Here is a 14,487-nt window from a genome sequence, read left to right as displayed (position 1 = left end):
TTCAAGGTGCTGCTCTGAAGCCCTTAATAGTTTGGGGCCCTGGATACCTGTGGGACTGCCTGTTCCCAAAGGTTGCTGCTCACTTGGTCATTTGGGAGGGCTCTGCTCCAGGTGCTGAAAATGAGGGAGGCTCGGTTGTCATGCATGCGGGACAGGGCCTTCTCACTTGTTGCCTCCAGACTCTGTAATGCTCTCCTGGTGATCCACTCCTTCGTCTCCATCACTTTTAGTTTTTAGAATGGGTGTGAAATCTTGGCATTTTACCCAGGCTTTTATATTATTGTTTCTATTGCTGCTGCTTTGTATCTTTTATAGTTATATTGTGCTTGTTTTAAATCTTTTAATCAGATCTGTATTTTTATATTCTAGTTAATATTTTAATTGTGTGATTTTTGTAGTCTTGTTTTAACTTTTGTGTGAACCGCCTTGAGATTAATGAAAGGTGGTATAGAAATTCAACAATCTTTTTTAAAAAGTTCACTGAGGCTGCAGGTAGGGGAAGATAGACTCTTAATATTGCATGCAGGGAAGGCATACCCAATACAGGTTTATTTTAATAGCATGCCTGTAGCAAGTGCAAATTATGCACTGGGCCACAGTCCCACCAATGCACACATTCTATTGCTCAGTGCACCATCAACCTACTGCTTGAGTGGGGGGGCTCCAACCCAGGCGTAGAGCCGGGGCGGGGGCACAGCCAAGTCAGGCACTGGCAAAGGGCCCAGGACCTTGGCTCCGTCCTGAGGCTTTGCCCAGTGCTCCACTCTGTTGATAGCCTGGACAGCAACAGAGACCCTGAGCATGATTGGAGCACTTCGCAGCAGATGTGCTGGCTGCTGGTGTATGCTGCTGGTATATGTGTGGGTTGTTGTTTTTTAGCAACAGCTAAATGTCCTCATCCCATTGCTGTGTAATGCATCAATGGAGCACGCACACGGCAATATTAAACAAAAACCCAGCATGGCCATTGCAAAGTGTTCCACATCACTGCCACTCTGCTGCCCAAGTAAACCTCCCCACCCCAAACCCTTGTGGAGAGACCTGCCTGGATGGCAGAGTGCCAACACAGGCCTGGAGCACTTGGTGGTAGCCACTGCAAGCCCCACCAAGTGCTATGGAATGCTGTCACCTGGAGCGGGGACAGGGTACCATGGGGAGTCCCCCGCAGCCTGGCATTAATCCTGAGTTTAGCGCAGGCTTTGCTTTTAGAAGGTCCTTGATTCAATCCCTGGCACTTATCTCAAGGCGACCTATTGCAGGCCCCTCACATAGAGGGGCTGAGAAAAACCCTTAAGTCTCTTTGAATGAGCCGCTTGCTATAGCTCTGCTCTTTTAATGTCTTGAAATATGTGAGAAAATGGGCTTCTGAACATGTGCTGCTGAACTACTAGGGTTTGCCCGTGCGCGCACAAACACACAGGCTTACAGGGCACATATTCCTTGGACTGGTATAAGTTATAGGCCTAAACCCTAGCACCTCTTTTTGAGAAATTAAGCAATGGCCAAAATACTTGGCCAGCACACACTCCAAGAGCCCATTTTTATTTCCCCACCACTATCCTCTTCCTGTGCTCCCTGCTACCCCCCAGTTTTTTGCTCTCCCTCGAAAGCTGTCTGTTCTTTGTCTCCACCCAAGCCTGTGTAGTGCCAGGACTCACCCCAGCAATCTCTTTACAATCCCAGATGGAAGAGTTCATAGTCATTCACATTCCAGGTCCCACCACCCACCCTCCCTCCATACACATCCTTGCCGGCCACCTCATCCCAGCACTATTTTATGAATTTGCTATTATATTTAAATTGTAATCAGACTATATTCTTCTCCAGACCTCCTTTATTGTGTAAAAATAAAATTAAAGCATAAGTAAAACTTAAAACAAACGTTTTGATGTACAGTAAACACGGCAGCATCAGTGTTTGATATTCCACTGTTTAAAACACATTCTTATATTTGAAACTCTCTCCAATCAATAAGACTTGTACACACACACACACACACACACACACACACACACACACACACACTCATACATAACAAACCCCACCTTCTCATCCAATGTCCCCTTTTAAACCCCCAACCAAACTATTACTTGACACACATCAGATGGGGAAAATAAAAAATAAAAAGAAGCTGCCGGCTCCCTCATGCTGAAGCGCACCTTTAGGAAGGGATTTTATTTGTCTTTTTAAAGGATAAGCCTTAGACTGGCTTAATTTCCTGAATCAAAGACGCTGCTTCTCCCGCCACAAAGCTCTCCCCTATGAGGTGCAGATGGGATGTATCATGTGATTGTTGCTGGAAAGGGTGTGAGAGGATTACAGAAGGGATAAACTGGAGATGGCAGAGTTGGGGGAATACTCTGAGCATGCAGAATGGTAACCTGTACAAGAGTAATCTGAAGCAAATTGCTTCTTTACAAAACATAAAGGAGACACAGACTCTTAAGGGGCAAAAAAAACAAAAACAAAAAACAAGAACCATTAATTATAAGAAGTGTCAGGGGAGAGGAAATGGAATGAAAAATTGAGTCTGGGTTATAAAAATAAGTAATTTTTGCCGACTTGCAGGAGGCTTATTATATTAATTAAACATTATTATAGCAAATGAGTTGGGGAGGGTTACCAAGTCTGGGGCTGCCTCTAAGTGTTCTCTCCTGTTGCCTAAGGCTACAGTCATCCTCTGATATTAATCTTCTAAAGCACTCTAAATGCTGAAGAGATAAACACTTGAAATATGAAAACGTTTCTCCCCCTCCCCAGCTGCACTCTGTGACCCAGTGTCAACCCACGATATGCCCAGACAGTCTCTGCTCCTTTCAATACCAGCCTGTTTTGTAAACCACATGGTTGCTTCAGGTCTCAGCAAGGAAAACCAAATATGGAAGTTAAATAAGTGTGTAGAATTAATCCCTACCAGCAAAAATGGAAACATATACCAATCTGAGGCAACGTTGCACCAATCAGTTATCTGTGCAACCTTCTCATAGACAATCCTGCTACTGGTAACTGTCCAAAATCCATCTGCTGTCCACAGTTTCACCTACCAAATATATTGCATGGATGATCCATTCACATGACATGTTTTGACATGAACAAGATGCAGGAATCGCTCCAGCAACATGTTGTGTCAGAAATCACTATAGCAGCATGTCTGCATAGGGATTTCTTCAGTACTCTGATTTCCCCCCTCTTCTCAAAGTATATGGCACCAGATCCCTTTCCTCTGAAAGGCCAATCACCAAGAAGCACTGGGGATCAGCAGGCAGAGGAGGATAAATCCTCCCAGCTTTAAAGGGTATTATTCAGTACTCACAATGTTGCAGCAAATCAGTGGCTATCAAACTGCCCCAGGACACCTGGGAGTTCCTTGGAAGTAGTTCCTCAGTGCTGTTGTAGCAGGAGCAGGAGCAGTGGCGCACTTGGGACAGGGACTTCGGGGATCAAGTCCAGTCCTCAGCACTGGGAGGGGACCTCCAAATGTCCTGGGGGGGGCCTCCCTGCAGCCCCCTGCCATGCCCCCACGCCCACCCCACTGCTCTCTTTCCTCTGCAGCCATATGCGTGGCCAGGGTGGGTGGGAGCCGAGCGGGCCTGCTCTGCCAGCAGCGGCGGCTAAGCCCTTGGCTGGGCTGGTGAGCCTCCTCAGGCATCATGGCTTGCGAAACCCCAAACTCACACTGCACAGGCTCACAGGAGCCGCTTGCTTGTGCTCCAGCCTCCAGCAGGCCCAAAGAGGCTCATCGGCCCGGCCAGGGGCTTAGCCGCCGCCACTGGTTGCATGGAGGAGGCCCGCTCGGCTCCCACCCACCCCAGACATGCACATGGAGGCACAGGAAAGAGGGCAGAGGGGTGGGCATGGGGGCGGGGGGGAGTAGGGGCTGAAAGGAGGAGGGGGGCTCATGAAGGGCCTCCCTAAAGCATGGAAGGAGGAGGGCTTCCCTCAAGGCCAGAGGGGGGCCTCTTGGTGGAGCTCAAAAGGGGGAGAGGGGCCACATGGGGGGGAGGGGCCCCCCAAAGCCCTTTATGTCCAGGCTTCCAAAATGCCTAGGTGTGCCACTGAGCAGTAGTATATTTTTATTGTGTGGCCATGGATCATTACAATGGGTTACACAACACAAGAAGATGCGCTGGAAGAAAGCATGCTTGCCACAACTGATCATCCCCTGCAATGTGCAGCCGCAGGCGGTTCTGGGGAGTGCTTACATATTTTTAGCTCACATAGAGCAATGACGAGACCCAGCAGGCCTGGACAGTTAACTGAGTGTATGTGCCCCAGAACATGTCCCAGAAGCGAAACCAGAACTAATGACAGCTATTCATACTATACTGTAGTCACTTCCAGGTTGGACTACTGGAATGCACTTCATGTGAGGCTGTCCGTGAAGACAGTTTAGACATTTCCATGGGTGAAGAATGCAGCTGCTGGGGTTTTGCCTGGGACCAGAAGATCAGACCAGACCCATTATTTCCTTGCTCCACTGGCTGCCAATTTGTTCCTGGTCTCAGTTCAAGGTGCTGGTTTTATCCTTTAAAATCCTCAATGGCCTAGGACCAGGGTCTTTCAAAACATACACCTTCCTGCTCCTGATCACTGCTCCTTGACAGAGTGCCTCTTTCCTTCGGTTTCCCTGCCATCCATGGTAAGGTGGGTGCCCACAAGGGACAGGGACTGCTTGGCTGTGATGCAGAAACTATGGAATGGTCTCCCTAGAGAGGTAGATTTGGGCCCTTTCCAGTTGTCTGCCTTCAGAAGGGCAGTGGACACTATACTGTTTAGGCGATCATTCTAGGAGGCTATTCTCATGAGCAAGCAAAACCAGGCTAAGGGGGCCCCAGCCCGGTTTTGCTCGCTCGTGAGAACCATGGCAGGCCTGCCTAAGAAGCCACCCCCTTAACTGAGTTTAATGGAGCGAGCCTTGTTTTTCGGATCTTGTGTCAGATTGGACACACTCGGGGTGCGAGGGAGGGAGGCGGGATCCCAGAAATGCAGAACACATTCATGTGGTGCATTACTGGGGCTCCAGGGGGTGGGATGCCACACTGCGGCACTTTCCTGCGCCTGACCCCCGGAGCTGCTGGGCGAGGCACGGGAGAACCGCAGGCGAGCTGCCGCTCGTCTGGGCAGCCAATCCGCCCGCCCAGCAACAGGGGAGTGCTCTTCTGCAGGGAGGGTCAGGCAAACCCACTCTCCCCGCAGACTGCCGAGAAGCTCTTCTCACTGAATGCGAGAAGAGCTTCTAGATCTTTTAAAGTGGAATCTGTTTTCACTCTGGGGTGAGTGTGTTTGTATGTATTTGTGCTGTCAGTTTATATTAGCATTTTGTCACTTTATTTAAATATAAGCCACCTTAAGTGCACTTCTGTGCAGAAAGGCAAGGAATAAATAACTAAATGTCCCAGAATCCTTTGCAGTGTGTAGGCATTCTGTGGCAGACGCTTAAAGGTTGTTGGGCAGAAAATTTGATGTGGAAAGTGTTCCCTGAAGGTAGAAAATTTGAAAACCACGGCTATAAACAAAGACAGATGCTTAACAAGCTAACAGCCAAATTAATCAGCAACACTCTGTTTATATTTCATACACTTTCCCCTCTTTCTAGTTCTGCCTAGGAGGAGTACAAAATCCTTCCTTTAAAGAGCCTCCTAGATCAGTCAATCTAGCTATCACCAACAACAAACAACTATCAGGGAGAAATGGACAGCTAGTTTTCAAAACACTGTCCTATTAGTCAAGACCCACTGGAAACCTGAGGGGAATCAATTGGATTTAACGAATGCCCATGCTCAGCACATACAGATGTTACAGTGATCAGTACTAGTGCGCTCAGGTAGCCTCAGGGATAAAATTAAGCAGTGTGAAAGATTCCCCTCAAACAGCAGCCCTACTTCTAGTAATCCTTGGATTTGTGGATGAAATCTTAACACATGTTCTTGGAAAATGAGGAAGAGCAAGCAAATGGATATTTGAAGGAAGAAAATCTCTCCTGTTCATCCTCATAACTATACATTATGGTAAAGATAAATTTGCCTGCTGCATGCAGTCGTGTGTGTGTGTGTGTGTGTGTGTGTGTGTGTGTGTGTGTGTGTGTGTGTGTGTGAGAGAGAGAGAGAGAGAGAGAGAGAGAGAGAGAGAGAGAGAGAGAGAGAGAGAGAGAGAGAGAGACGTTTCAAACAGATGCCAGAGAGGGCTCCCTGATCAGGATTAGGACCATAATGCACAGGAAGGGGATATTTAACCCTTTTCTGCCACATTGAGGTCTCAGCAAAAATTCCTCCCCCTGAAGCTCCCATTAGCTCTTCCAGGAGTAACAGCAGCTTCAGTGGGGGGCATGATTTTCATGGGAATCACACTGTGAAGGGGAAAGGCTTAAATACCCCTTCCTGACATGCACACCCGATTCTCCATGACTGTGATTTAAAACAAAACTGCATGGCCAAATTACATATTGACTGTATTGTGTGGTTTGGTCCTCAGTACCATTTAAAATGTTAGTAGCTGGGCGAGGGGGTGGGCCTGGGGTGGAGAGCTCTGTTTGTTGCAAGAGATGACAAAACAGATCTTAAGCTGCCAGGCAAATCTAGGTCATCCGCACTGCACAAAGTTTCATGTTTTTAAAGAGCACTGCTCAACATACGTTACATTTGTTAAGGGATGCTTCATGAACTGTTACGCATTCTATGGTTCATGCATCATACATAATAGTTCTGCTCCTTTACAGATGAAGGGAAATGGCTTACCAATGCCTGGTCCTGAATGGCTCACCCAGGTGATTCTAGAATGGAAAGTCCAGGTAAATCCTGTAGATGTATCATGCGTCCAACCACAAAGGTCTCCGGCAAGATCAAAGTTGCAGTTGAACCCTACCGGGATCTGGAAATCTTATAACAAGAACAAAACATAAAAACAGGATCAAAGGCCAGTCACAGAGAAATGCTATTTACAGCTAACATAGCTGGCAAATCACAAATAGCTGAGAAAGTAGGAATTCACTTTGGCATGCATGCGTGCGTGTTCTCTCTCTTCCTCTACTCTCCATGATACATATAATACGTCTCATGTTTCGGCAGCTCTTAGGGATCAGTCTTAAGTTCTGAATCATCAAAATGTGCATACCCACATCCTTCAGCTAAGCAAACATAAATGAAGGCACCAAATGCTTCCAGTCTCTCTAGCCAGCACTTTCTCCTTCCAAGCACCTCCTCCAGAAGACTATATACCTTCTTAAATGTCAAAGACTATATATGCTCTCCAGCTACACTGCACCACTCCATGATGGTGCCAAAAAGAAAAAGAAAAATTCCAAAGAGCCTCAAAACTTTGAATGATGGATCAAAACACCAGGGTGTTAAAACACAAAAGGCAGCCCAGAACAGGGCTCTCCTGCCAGGGGTGAATACTCGAGTAATGTTAAGTTGCTAGAGGGCACAATCCAAAGAAAGGTATCTGTGCTTCAGGGCTGTTTCACACATGCACTGAATATCTCACTACTCAGTGAACCTGTGGACAGCCACCAGTGATATTTGAAGTGGTATCAGATGATGCAAAAGATCTGACTGTGACACTTGACCTGTGATGTGACACTTGTGACATCTGACACTTCCACATGTGCTGTGTTGCAGTTAATGAAGGGTGAATATGAACTTGTAACTCACACCTCTATGTCCCATTGAAATCAATGGGCTTTCATGGCAACATTAACCTTTGAAATCCCACGGAATTCCCATTGAATTCAAAGAGATTTTGGTGTGGCCAACATTACCCAGATTGTGCATTAGTCCAGCTGTGTTCTAAAAGATTTTACAACAAGTTGTTCTAGTAAGAACTAATCATCCTACTTTCCTTTCACTGTCTTTACAGCTGGACTAAATTTGGTTCAAATAGAGGTCCCACAAGTTAGATCTCTTGCACCTCAAATGTTCATGTGTCTGCCATCTTGGATCAAGGTGAATGACATCACTACAAACTACACCATTGAGGTGTCCTTGTGTGTCACTCAGTATAGTGTCACTCAGTACAACTGTACCAAATTTGGTTCATTTGGTTAGACAGTCCTCAACTTAGTGCACTTCTGCCTCAAAAGTTCACATGTCCACCATCTTGGGAGTGGATGACATCATCACAAACTACACCATTGGGGCATCGCTATGTGTCCCTACAGCTGTAGCAAATTTGGTTCAAATTGCTTAAGTGGTTCACAAGTTTGCTCACTTGCACCTCCAAAGTTTACACGTCTACCATCTTGAATCAGTGTGGATGATATCATCATAAACTATGCCATTGAGGTGTCCCTGTGTGTCACTCATTGCAACTGTACCCAATTTGGTTCAAATAGGTTAGACAGTCCACAAATTAATGCACTTGCACCTCAAAGGTTCGTGCAACCACCATCTTGGATTGGGGTGGATAATATCATCACAAACTATGCCATTGAGGTGTCCCTGTATGTCCCTACAGCTGTACCAAATTTGGTTCAAATCGGTTAAGCAGTTCACAAGTTAGCCCACTTGCACCTCAAAAGTTTACACGTCCGCCCTCTTGAATAGGTGAGGATGACATCATCACAAACTATGCCAGTGAGGTGTCCCTGTGTGTCACTCACTGCAACTGTACCCAATTTGGTTCAAATGGGTTAGGCAGTCCACAAATTAGCCCACTTGTGCTTCAGATGTTTATGCGGCGTGGATGACATCATCACACGCCACACCATTAGGGCATCCCTATGTGTCCCTACTGCTGTAGCAAATTTGGTTCAAATCAGTTAGGCGGTTCACAAGTTAGCCCACTTGCACCTCAAAAGTTTACGCATCTGCCATCTTGGATTGGGGTGGATGAAAGCATCACAAACTATGCTGTTGAGGTCACTATGTGTCCCTACAACTGTACCCAGTTTGGTTCATATTTGTTCAGGTGTTGCGAAGTTGATGGTGGGGGGACCACATGGATGGACACACGGACACACACAGAGAGAATGCCAGGTGATCTCATAAGCCTACTGGAAAGTAGGCTAAAAAATGATAGGAGCCTAGAGACCCAGTTGAGGTTGCATATTCTGGCCTTGGATTTCCCTTCTGTTCACCCTACGTTTACCAAGATCAATAAGGAGTTTTGCCCGAAGAGTGCAATATACAGACCAAGTATAAATATACAGTAAGTAACTGATTCCTCTATGATGCAAATGCAAGCAATGTGAGCAACTTCAGAGGATACAAGGGGAGATTCTCATATCACTTTTTAAGACATAAGATGACTCCTATAACATGTTCCCCTGCATAGGTGCGCAGGTATACTTTACATTAATAGGCTGTACACATGATTGGATCCTTCACAGATTTCATGCTGGCTTCACTGTTTCAGTTCATAGTTCAATCAGGCAGCCAATTATATGGATTAAGGAGGGCAATTCGGGAGAATATGTGGTAATGGCAATTACAGTTGCCATTTGTTGGTCGCTTTCCTAAAGTTTTAAATCACCAAGCCCACAAACACAATGACCATCAGGAAGAGGTCAGTGACCCATGTGATAGCCATCAGGCAGCCTTTTATAAAGAAATGGAAAGAACCCGTCCAAGCTCCACAACTAATAATAACGGACAGAGCTCCTTTTATATTATGATCTAATCTAATTCTCCTCCTAAGAGAAGTATTTTTCTTTTAGACATTCATAAATCTGATTGTCTAGAGAAATGTGCCCTATTGTTTGTAAAGCCTGAGAATAAACATTGTAACTAAATAAAAGGAAAACAACTTTAACTACTGGCTACTACCCTGAAATGTGTAATTAGTGTAAATCAGAAGCTCTTCATTGAAGAAGAGCATACATGCAGAGCTCTTCAGTAAAGTAATGAGAGTTAGGTTAAATCTCGGTGAGGGAGTCAATCCATGTCTGGACTGTACCACTTCACTGCCGGGAGCGGGGGGCTCGCAGGATGCTCCCCTTTACACAATACCTGAACTTGTGTATATTAATTAAATATCTAAAAACTTTCAGTTTAAGAATAGAATTAAGGTGAGTTCCGTTTTTATCCATAATCTACAATTATGTATGTAGAGTTCCATTTTTATCTGTAATCTGTCACCTGAGGAGCCACCCAGGCTGCAACTCAGGAAGTGGTTTCCTGGTGATGAAGGAGGGGGTGGGAGAAGGGAAGGCCTTTCTCATGACAGTGGACTGGGCAAGGGCTGGAATGCAAGATCTGTTCTGGGCACATGAGTAACCAAAGGAAGGCCAAGAGTCTGCATTTCAGAGGTGGCCCATGGTATTTGGACACCTGAGGTGAGGCACAAATGCCACCTGACCAGCACCCCCGCCAAGGCCAGCCCCACCCTCCCGGCCACAGCTGCCATCCTCCTTCCCTGTTATTTTCCCTCTTCTCCCGCTTCCAGCGCACACTCCGGCTGCCCACCACCACTATCCATATTGCTGCCTCTGCTCCTGCAGCTGCATTTGGCTTCTCTCCGCCACCATCCATCCATCCATCCTAGTTGCCACTGCTCTTGTAGAGCAACTGGCTTCTCTGGCTTTGTCTCCTCCCAGAACAAGAAATGGAGAGACACAGAGCAATGAAACCAGAGAAGCAAGTCGCTGCTAGAGGGGCAGTGGAGATGGCCAGGAGGCAGGAGAGCCAGTTGCTCTCCAGGACCACTGGCAATAGACGGACGGATGGTGGCAGGCGGGCAGGTGGAGCACACCCTGGAAGGGGGAGGTGAGGGGAGAGGTCAGGAAAGTGGGGTGGCAGCTGTGGAGAGGAGGAAGGATGGTGGCAACTGACTGGCAACCGGCAGGAGGGGTGGCATCTGCAGTGGAGGGCAGGGCTGTGAACTAATTTATTCTGTATCTGTAGAATAGAATCCTGATGGCACATTTGTAAATAGAGCGAAATTCTCAGTTAATGATTATAAGTCATGACAATGTTTGATGCCTCTGTTCTCAGTTCAGGACCTGAAGACACAATATCAGAGCACCCAGAGAAGGGCTAACCTTCACAAACCTTTCTTCTGTTTCAACCAGAAGCAAGAATGCCTAATTAGAGTAAACACCACATTTTAAAATGTGTGTTTTATTGGGGCTTTGAATGTGTGATTTTGGAAAACAGATGCTTTAAAAATTGCTCCTAAGCCTGCTGCCACTATAAAACCCTCATTTGCTAAAAGTTGATTGACCATCCCAAAAATTACTTACCAGTTAACATTTTTTAACTTGGTAGCACATTTTGCAACATATTTAATAGGAGAATTTCCCACCTACAGGAATGTTACACAGGTGGAGCCAGTTTTCTCTTTTAGTCCAAACCACACACACACACACACCACTAACATTCTTAATAAAAGTACCAATGCAACTAAGAACAAACACGAACACCGAAAAATACTAATGCAAAATGAACAAATGAACAAATTTCATGAACAAATGAACGCATAACACTCGTCTGTTGAAATCTTTGTTATCCAAACGCTCTGTTTGCCCCCATGTCAATGTAAACTATCCAGATAATGTGGATGTTCCCAGACCAAATGAAGTTGGAAAACAGTCTTCACTCATAAACCACTCCAAGCAATATTTGGATAGTTCGGATGGATATAGGATGGACACACACATAGCAGGGCATATGTCCAAACTCCAATCCTCTTTAAACAAAACAAAACAAAAAAACAAAAAAACAACAACAGCACATGCTTAACAATACAGTAAATCAATGCAGCATTTCTTGAAGTCACTCAATCCTTGGTATTAAATAAGATCAGACTCTGACCAAGCCTCTCTAGAGCTTGGACTGTCACTAGCAATATCATTCTGCAAGCCTCAGTTCCCTTGACTAAGGAACTAGAGGGGGAAACAAGAGCAATCACTTAGCAGCAAACTCATTATTGACAACAATATAACTGGAGGAGCCAAACTGCAGCTCAAGGCCTAGATGCGGCTCCCAAGTCATTTCAGCCTGGCTGCCAGCCAACTCAAGGCAGAGACAGCTCAAAGTACAGAACTGACCCTTCCCAATCAAAGAGAGCACGCAGTGGGAGGCAGTGCACCTAAACATACACTGGCCACAGGAATGCTGCCCGAAACTGCATCCCCACCGTGAGTTTCTCCACAACCCCCTGCCATTGGGTTCTGGGCTGCAATAATCACATTATGAAGAGAGTCTCCAAGGCCCCATCAGGGAAGTGGAGCAAGGCCATGGCGGAACACAATGGATCAGGATAATGACCCAAGTGTCAAGTACAAATATTTTGGCAGACTGCGTGCATGGCACGTGGGAACATGTTATAGGGATGTTGGAGCACCATGACAAGGCTCTGGCCATAGGGCTGTTTAGAGGGTGCAACCTGGGAGGAGATACTGGTGATGGCTGCTGCCAGCAGCTGGACCTTAAGAGCACAATAGCAATAGCAATAGCACTTACATTTTTATACCGCTCTATAGCCGGAGCTCTCTAAGTGGTTTACAATGATTTAGCATATTGCCCCCAACATTCTGGGTACTCAAGACTGCGGCTCCTTTGGGGTGGTGACCTGCACTAGAAAAAGATCTTCACAAGCAGTCTGGCTAGGGACTCCTCGTGGAGCTGCAGGGAAAGCAAGATATGTAGGGCCTGCGAGAGGTGTGGGGCATTAGGCCACTGGCAGGGGAAGGGAGGGCTGAGAGGAGAGCCTGTCTCCTGGGTACATGGTGTGGTTCTGGCATTACTTATAAACACTGTTCCAGGGACTGTCTGAGGAGGAGGAAGAGCTTAATGTAAAGGCCCTACAGACTGTGATTGCACACTCCGAGGAGGCCTGGGAAAGTAATCTCTGCCTTCCATCTACTGAGGCAACTTGCTCTGCTTGCCTGTGGGGGTGACTGCTCAGGCTGGAAGGGGCTTTAACCCCTTACAAGGGGCAATTGTGGTTCTTGGACGTACAGACATGTCTGAATGCAGCTCTTTTGCTTAGGACCTTTGCACACCTCCCTGCGGCAACATAGTATAATCATATTGATCCAGTAGATACCTCCATTCTCCACACATCCATCACCACAGTCTGTTGCTTCTTCATCCGTGGGGAACTGAGTGGTGGTCTCCTCACTCTTCAAGGTGGGCTTCAGTGTCTCTGCAGTGGATTTTACATCTGCATGATGGTGGGGGAGGAGGAGAAAAAAAATCTCATTAGATTCAGAAAGGAAGTCAAATTGGCAAGCAATCCAGTGTGGACAGGACGGAGGGCTGCCTTCCCATGTTGTAAGTGATTTACCTCACTTGTTTCAGTGAATTTATCTAAACCCCAGTCATGAGGGCCAAACTTTTACAGAACAAAAAATCCTCGGTACTTTCTGGAATTTGCCCATTCTACAGCCATTCACTGGATTGTTGTGCTAAACTATTCCTTAGACTCTTCTGGCATACAGAGTACTGTATTCATTCTTGATTTCTGTCTGTGGCAGGATGCAACCAGGAGATGGTGAGTTTTAGGTATAGGTGTGAACGTAATTCAATGTGGGGAAGATCCTGCCTTAGGAGGTGGTCGGACTGCTGCCCTGGAGAGAAAAGTTGAGACTGCCCAGTGCCCACACCTTTGTGCCCATAGCCCAGTGCCCATAGCCCAGTGCCCATACTCCTGCTGCTCACAGTGACCGCCAACATCTCAGTCCACATTTCCTTACAGCACTGCACACAAGTGATATCAAAAGGAAGCCCAGCAGCTAGGACTGCTGTAGCCACTTCTGCATGCAGGGCAATGAGAAGAGCGGGAAGCAGATGTTCAGAAGGCCAGTTGCAGAGAACTGGTGCGCCTGCTGTGGCCCACCTGTGGTGGTGGTGGTGGGGACGGACCCAAGGACAAGATAATGCGTGGGTCCCTTTTTGCCCTGTGATTCTATGAAGGTGACAACGGAAGTAAAGATGTCTGGGAATGTGGAGGATAGATCCCAAGCACAGGAAGCATGCCTGGGAAATAGAATGAAAAAGGAGAACAAAACACCAGATGAATTCTAACCATCTGAATAATGAATTCAGACTCACAGCATCCAAGGAATGAAACCTAACAGAAAAGCTTCCTTATGTGCATAGTAATAAGGTAAGGGAAGAAAAGCCATGAAGTTTCCCACATGCTACAGATGTCAACATGGCTCAAATCACTTGTAAAGCTTGATCTACGGATGTAGAGGAAATAAGGAATTCTTTCATCTTTGGACTCCAGTGGACAACAATCTCCTTTATACTTATGTTCTTACTGGTTTTTAAAGAAGAGGAAGAAAAAAGCAAGGAGGTTTACTGTAGCTCCAGGAAAATAGAGATCACAGGCAACACATTCTTTTCCTTCATAAAAGGAAAAAGACATGAAAAAGAGAGACACACTCATATACATACATGCCCCAATCAAGCCAATGTATAAGAAGAAGTCACTCAAAACCACAAATAACCTTACTACAGAGGGGACCAAAAGGATCTCGCATGTGCTCCGGCACCCTGCAGAAAAGCATCTGGTTTCACACTTTAGCTGTATACTTTATCACAG

The 14,487-nt window shown here is 46.2% G+C and overlaps 1 protein-coding gene across 5 annotated transcripts in view; it reads right to left on the bottom strand.

The window, feature by feature from the left end:
• NRP2 (neuropilin 2) overlaps window positions 1–14,487 on the bottom strand; it is a 261,021-nt gene that overhangs the window by 94,209 nt on the left and 152,325 nt on the right. For all 5 annotated transcript variants that reach the window (XM_053281642.1, XM_053281625.1, XM_053281633.1 and 2 more), the window contains 2 exons: window positions 12,985–13,101; window positions 6,735–6,875 (listed from right to left, as the gene is read on the bottom strand). In XM_053281642.1, coding sequence (XP_053137617.1) covers window positions 6,735–6,875; window positions 12,985–13,101 — 258 coding nt within the window. The remainder of the gene's footprint in view (window positions 1–6,734; window positions 6,876–12,984; window positions 13,102–14,487) is intronic.

The sequence above is a fragment of the Hemicordylus capensis genome, chromosome 1, assembly GCF_027244095.1.
Source record: "Hemicordylus capensis ecotype Gifberg chromosome 1, rHemCap1.1.pri, whole genome shotgun sequence".
In the NCBI taxonomy this organism is placed as follows: domain Eukaryota; kingdom Metazoa; phylum Chordata; class Lepidosauria; order Squamata; family Cordylidae; genus Hemicordylus; species Hemicordylus capensis.
Note: the sequence above shows the minus strand (reverse complement) of the source record. Positions and strands in the feature narration are given on the sequence as shown.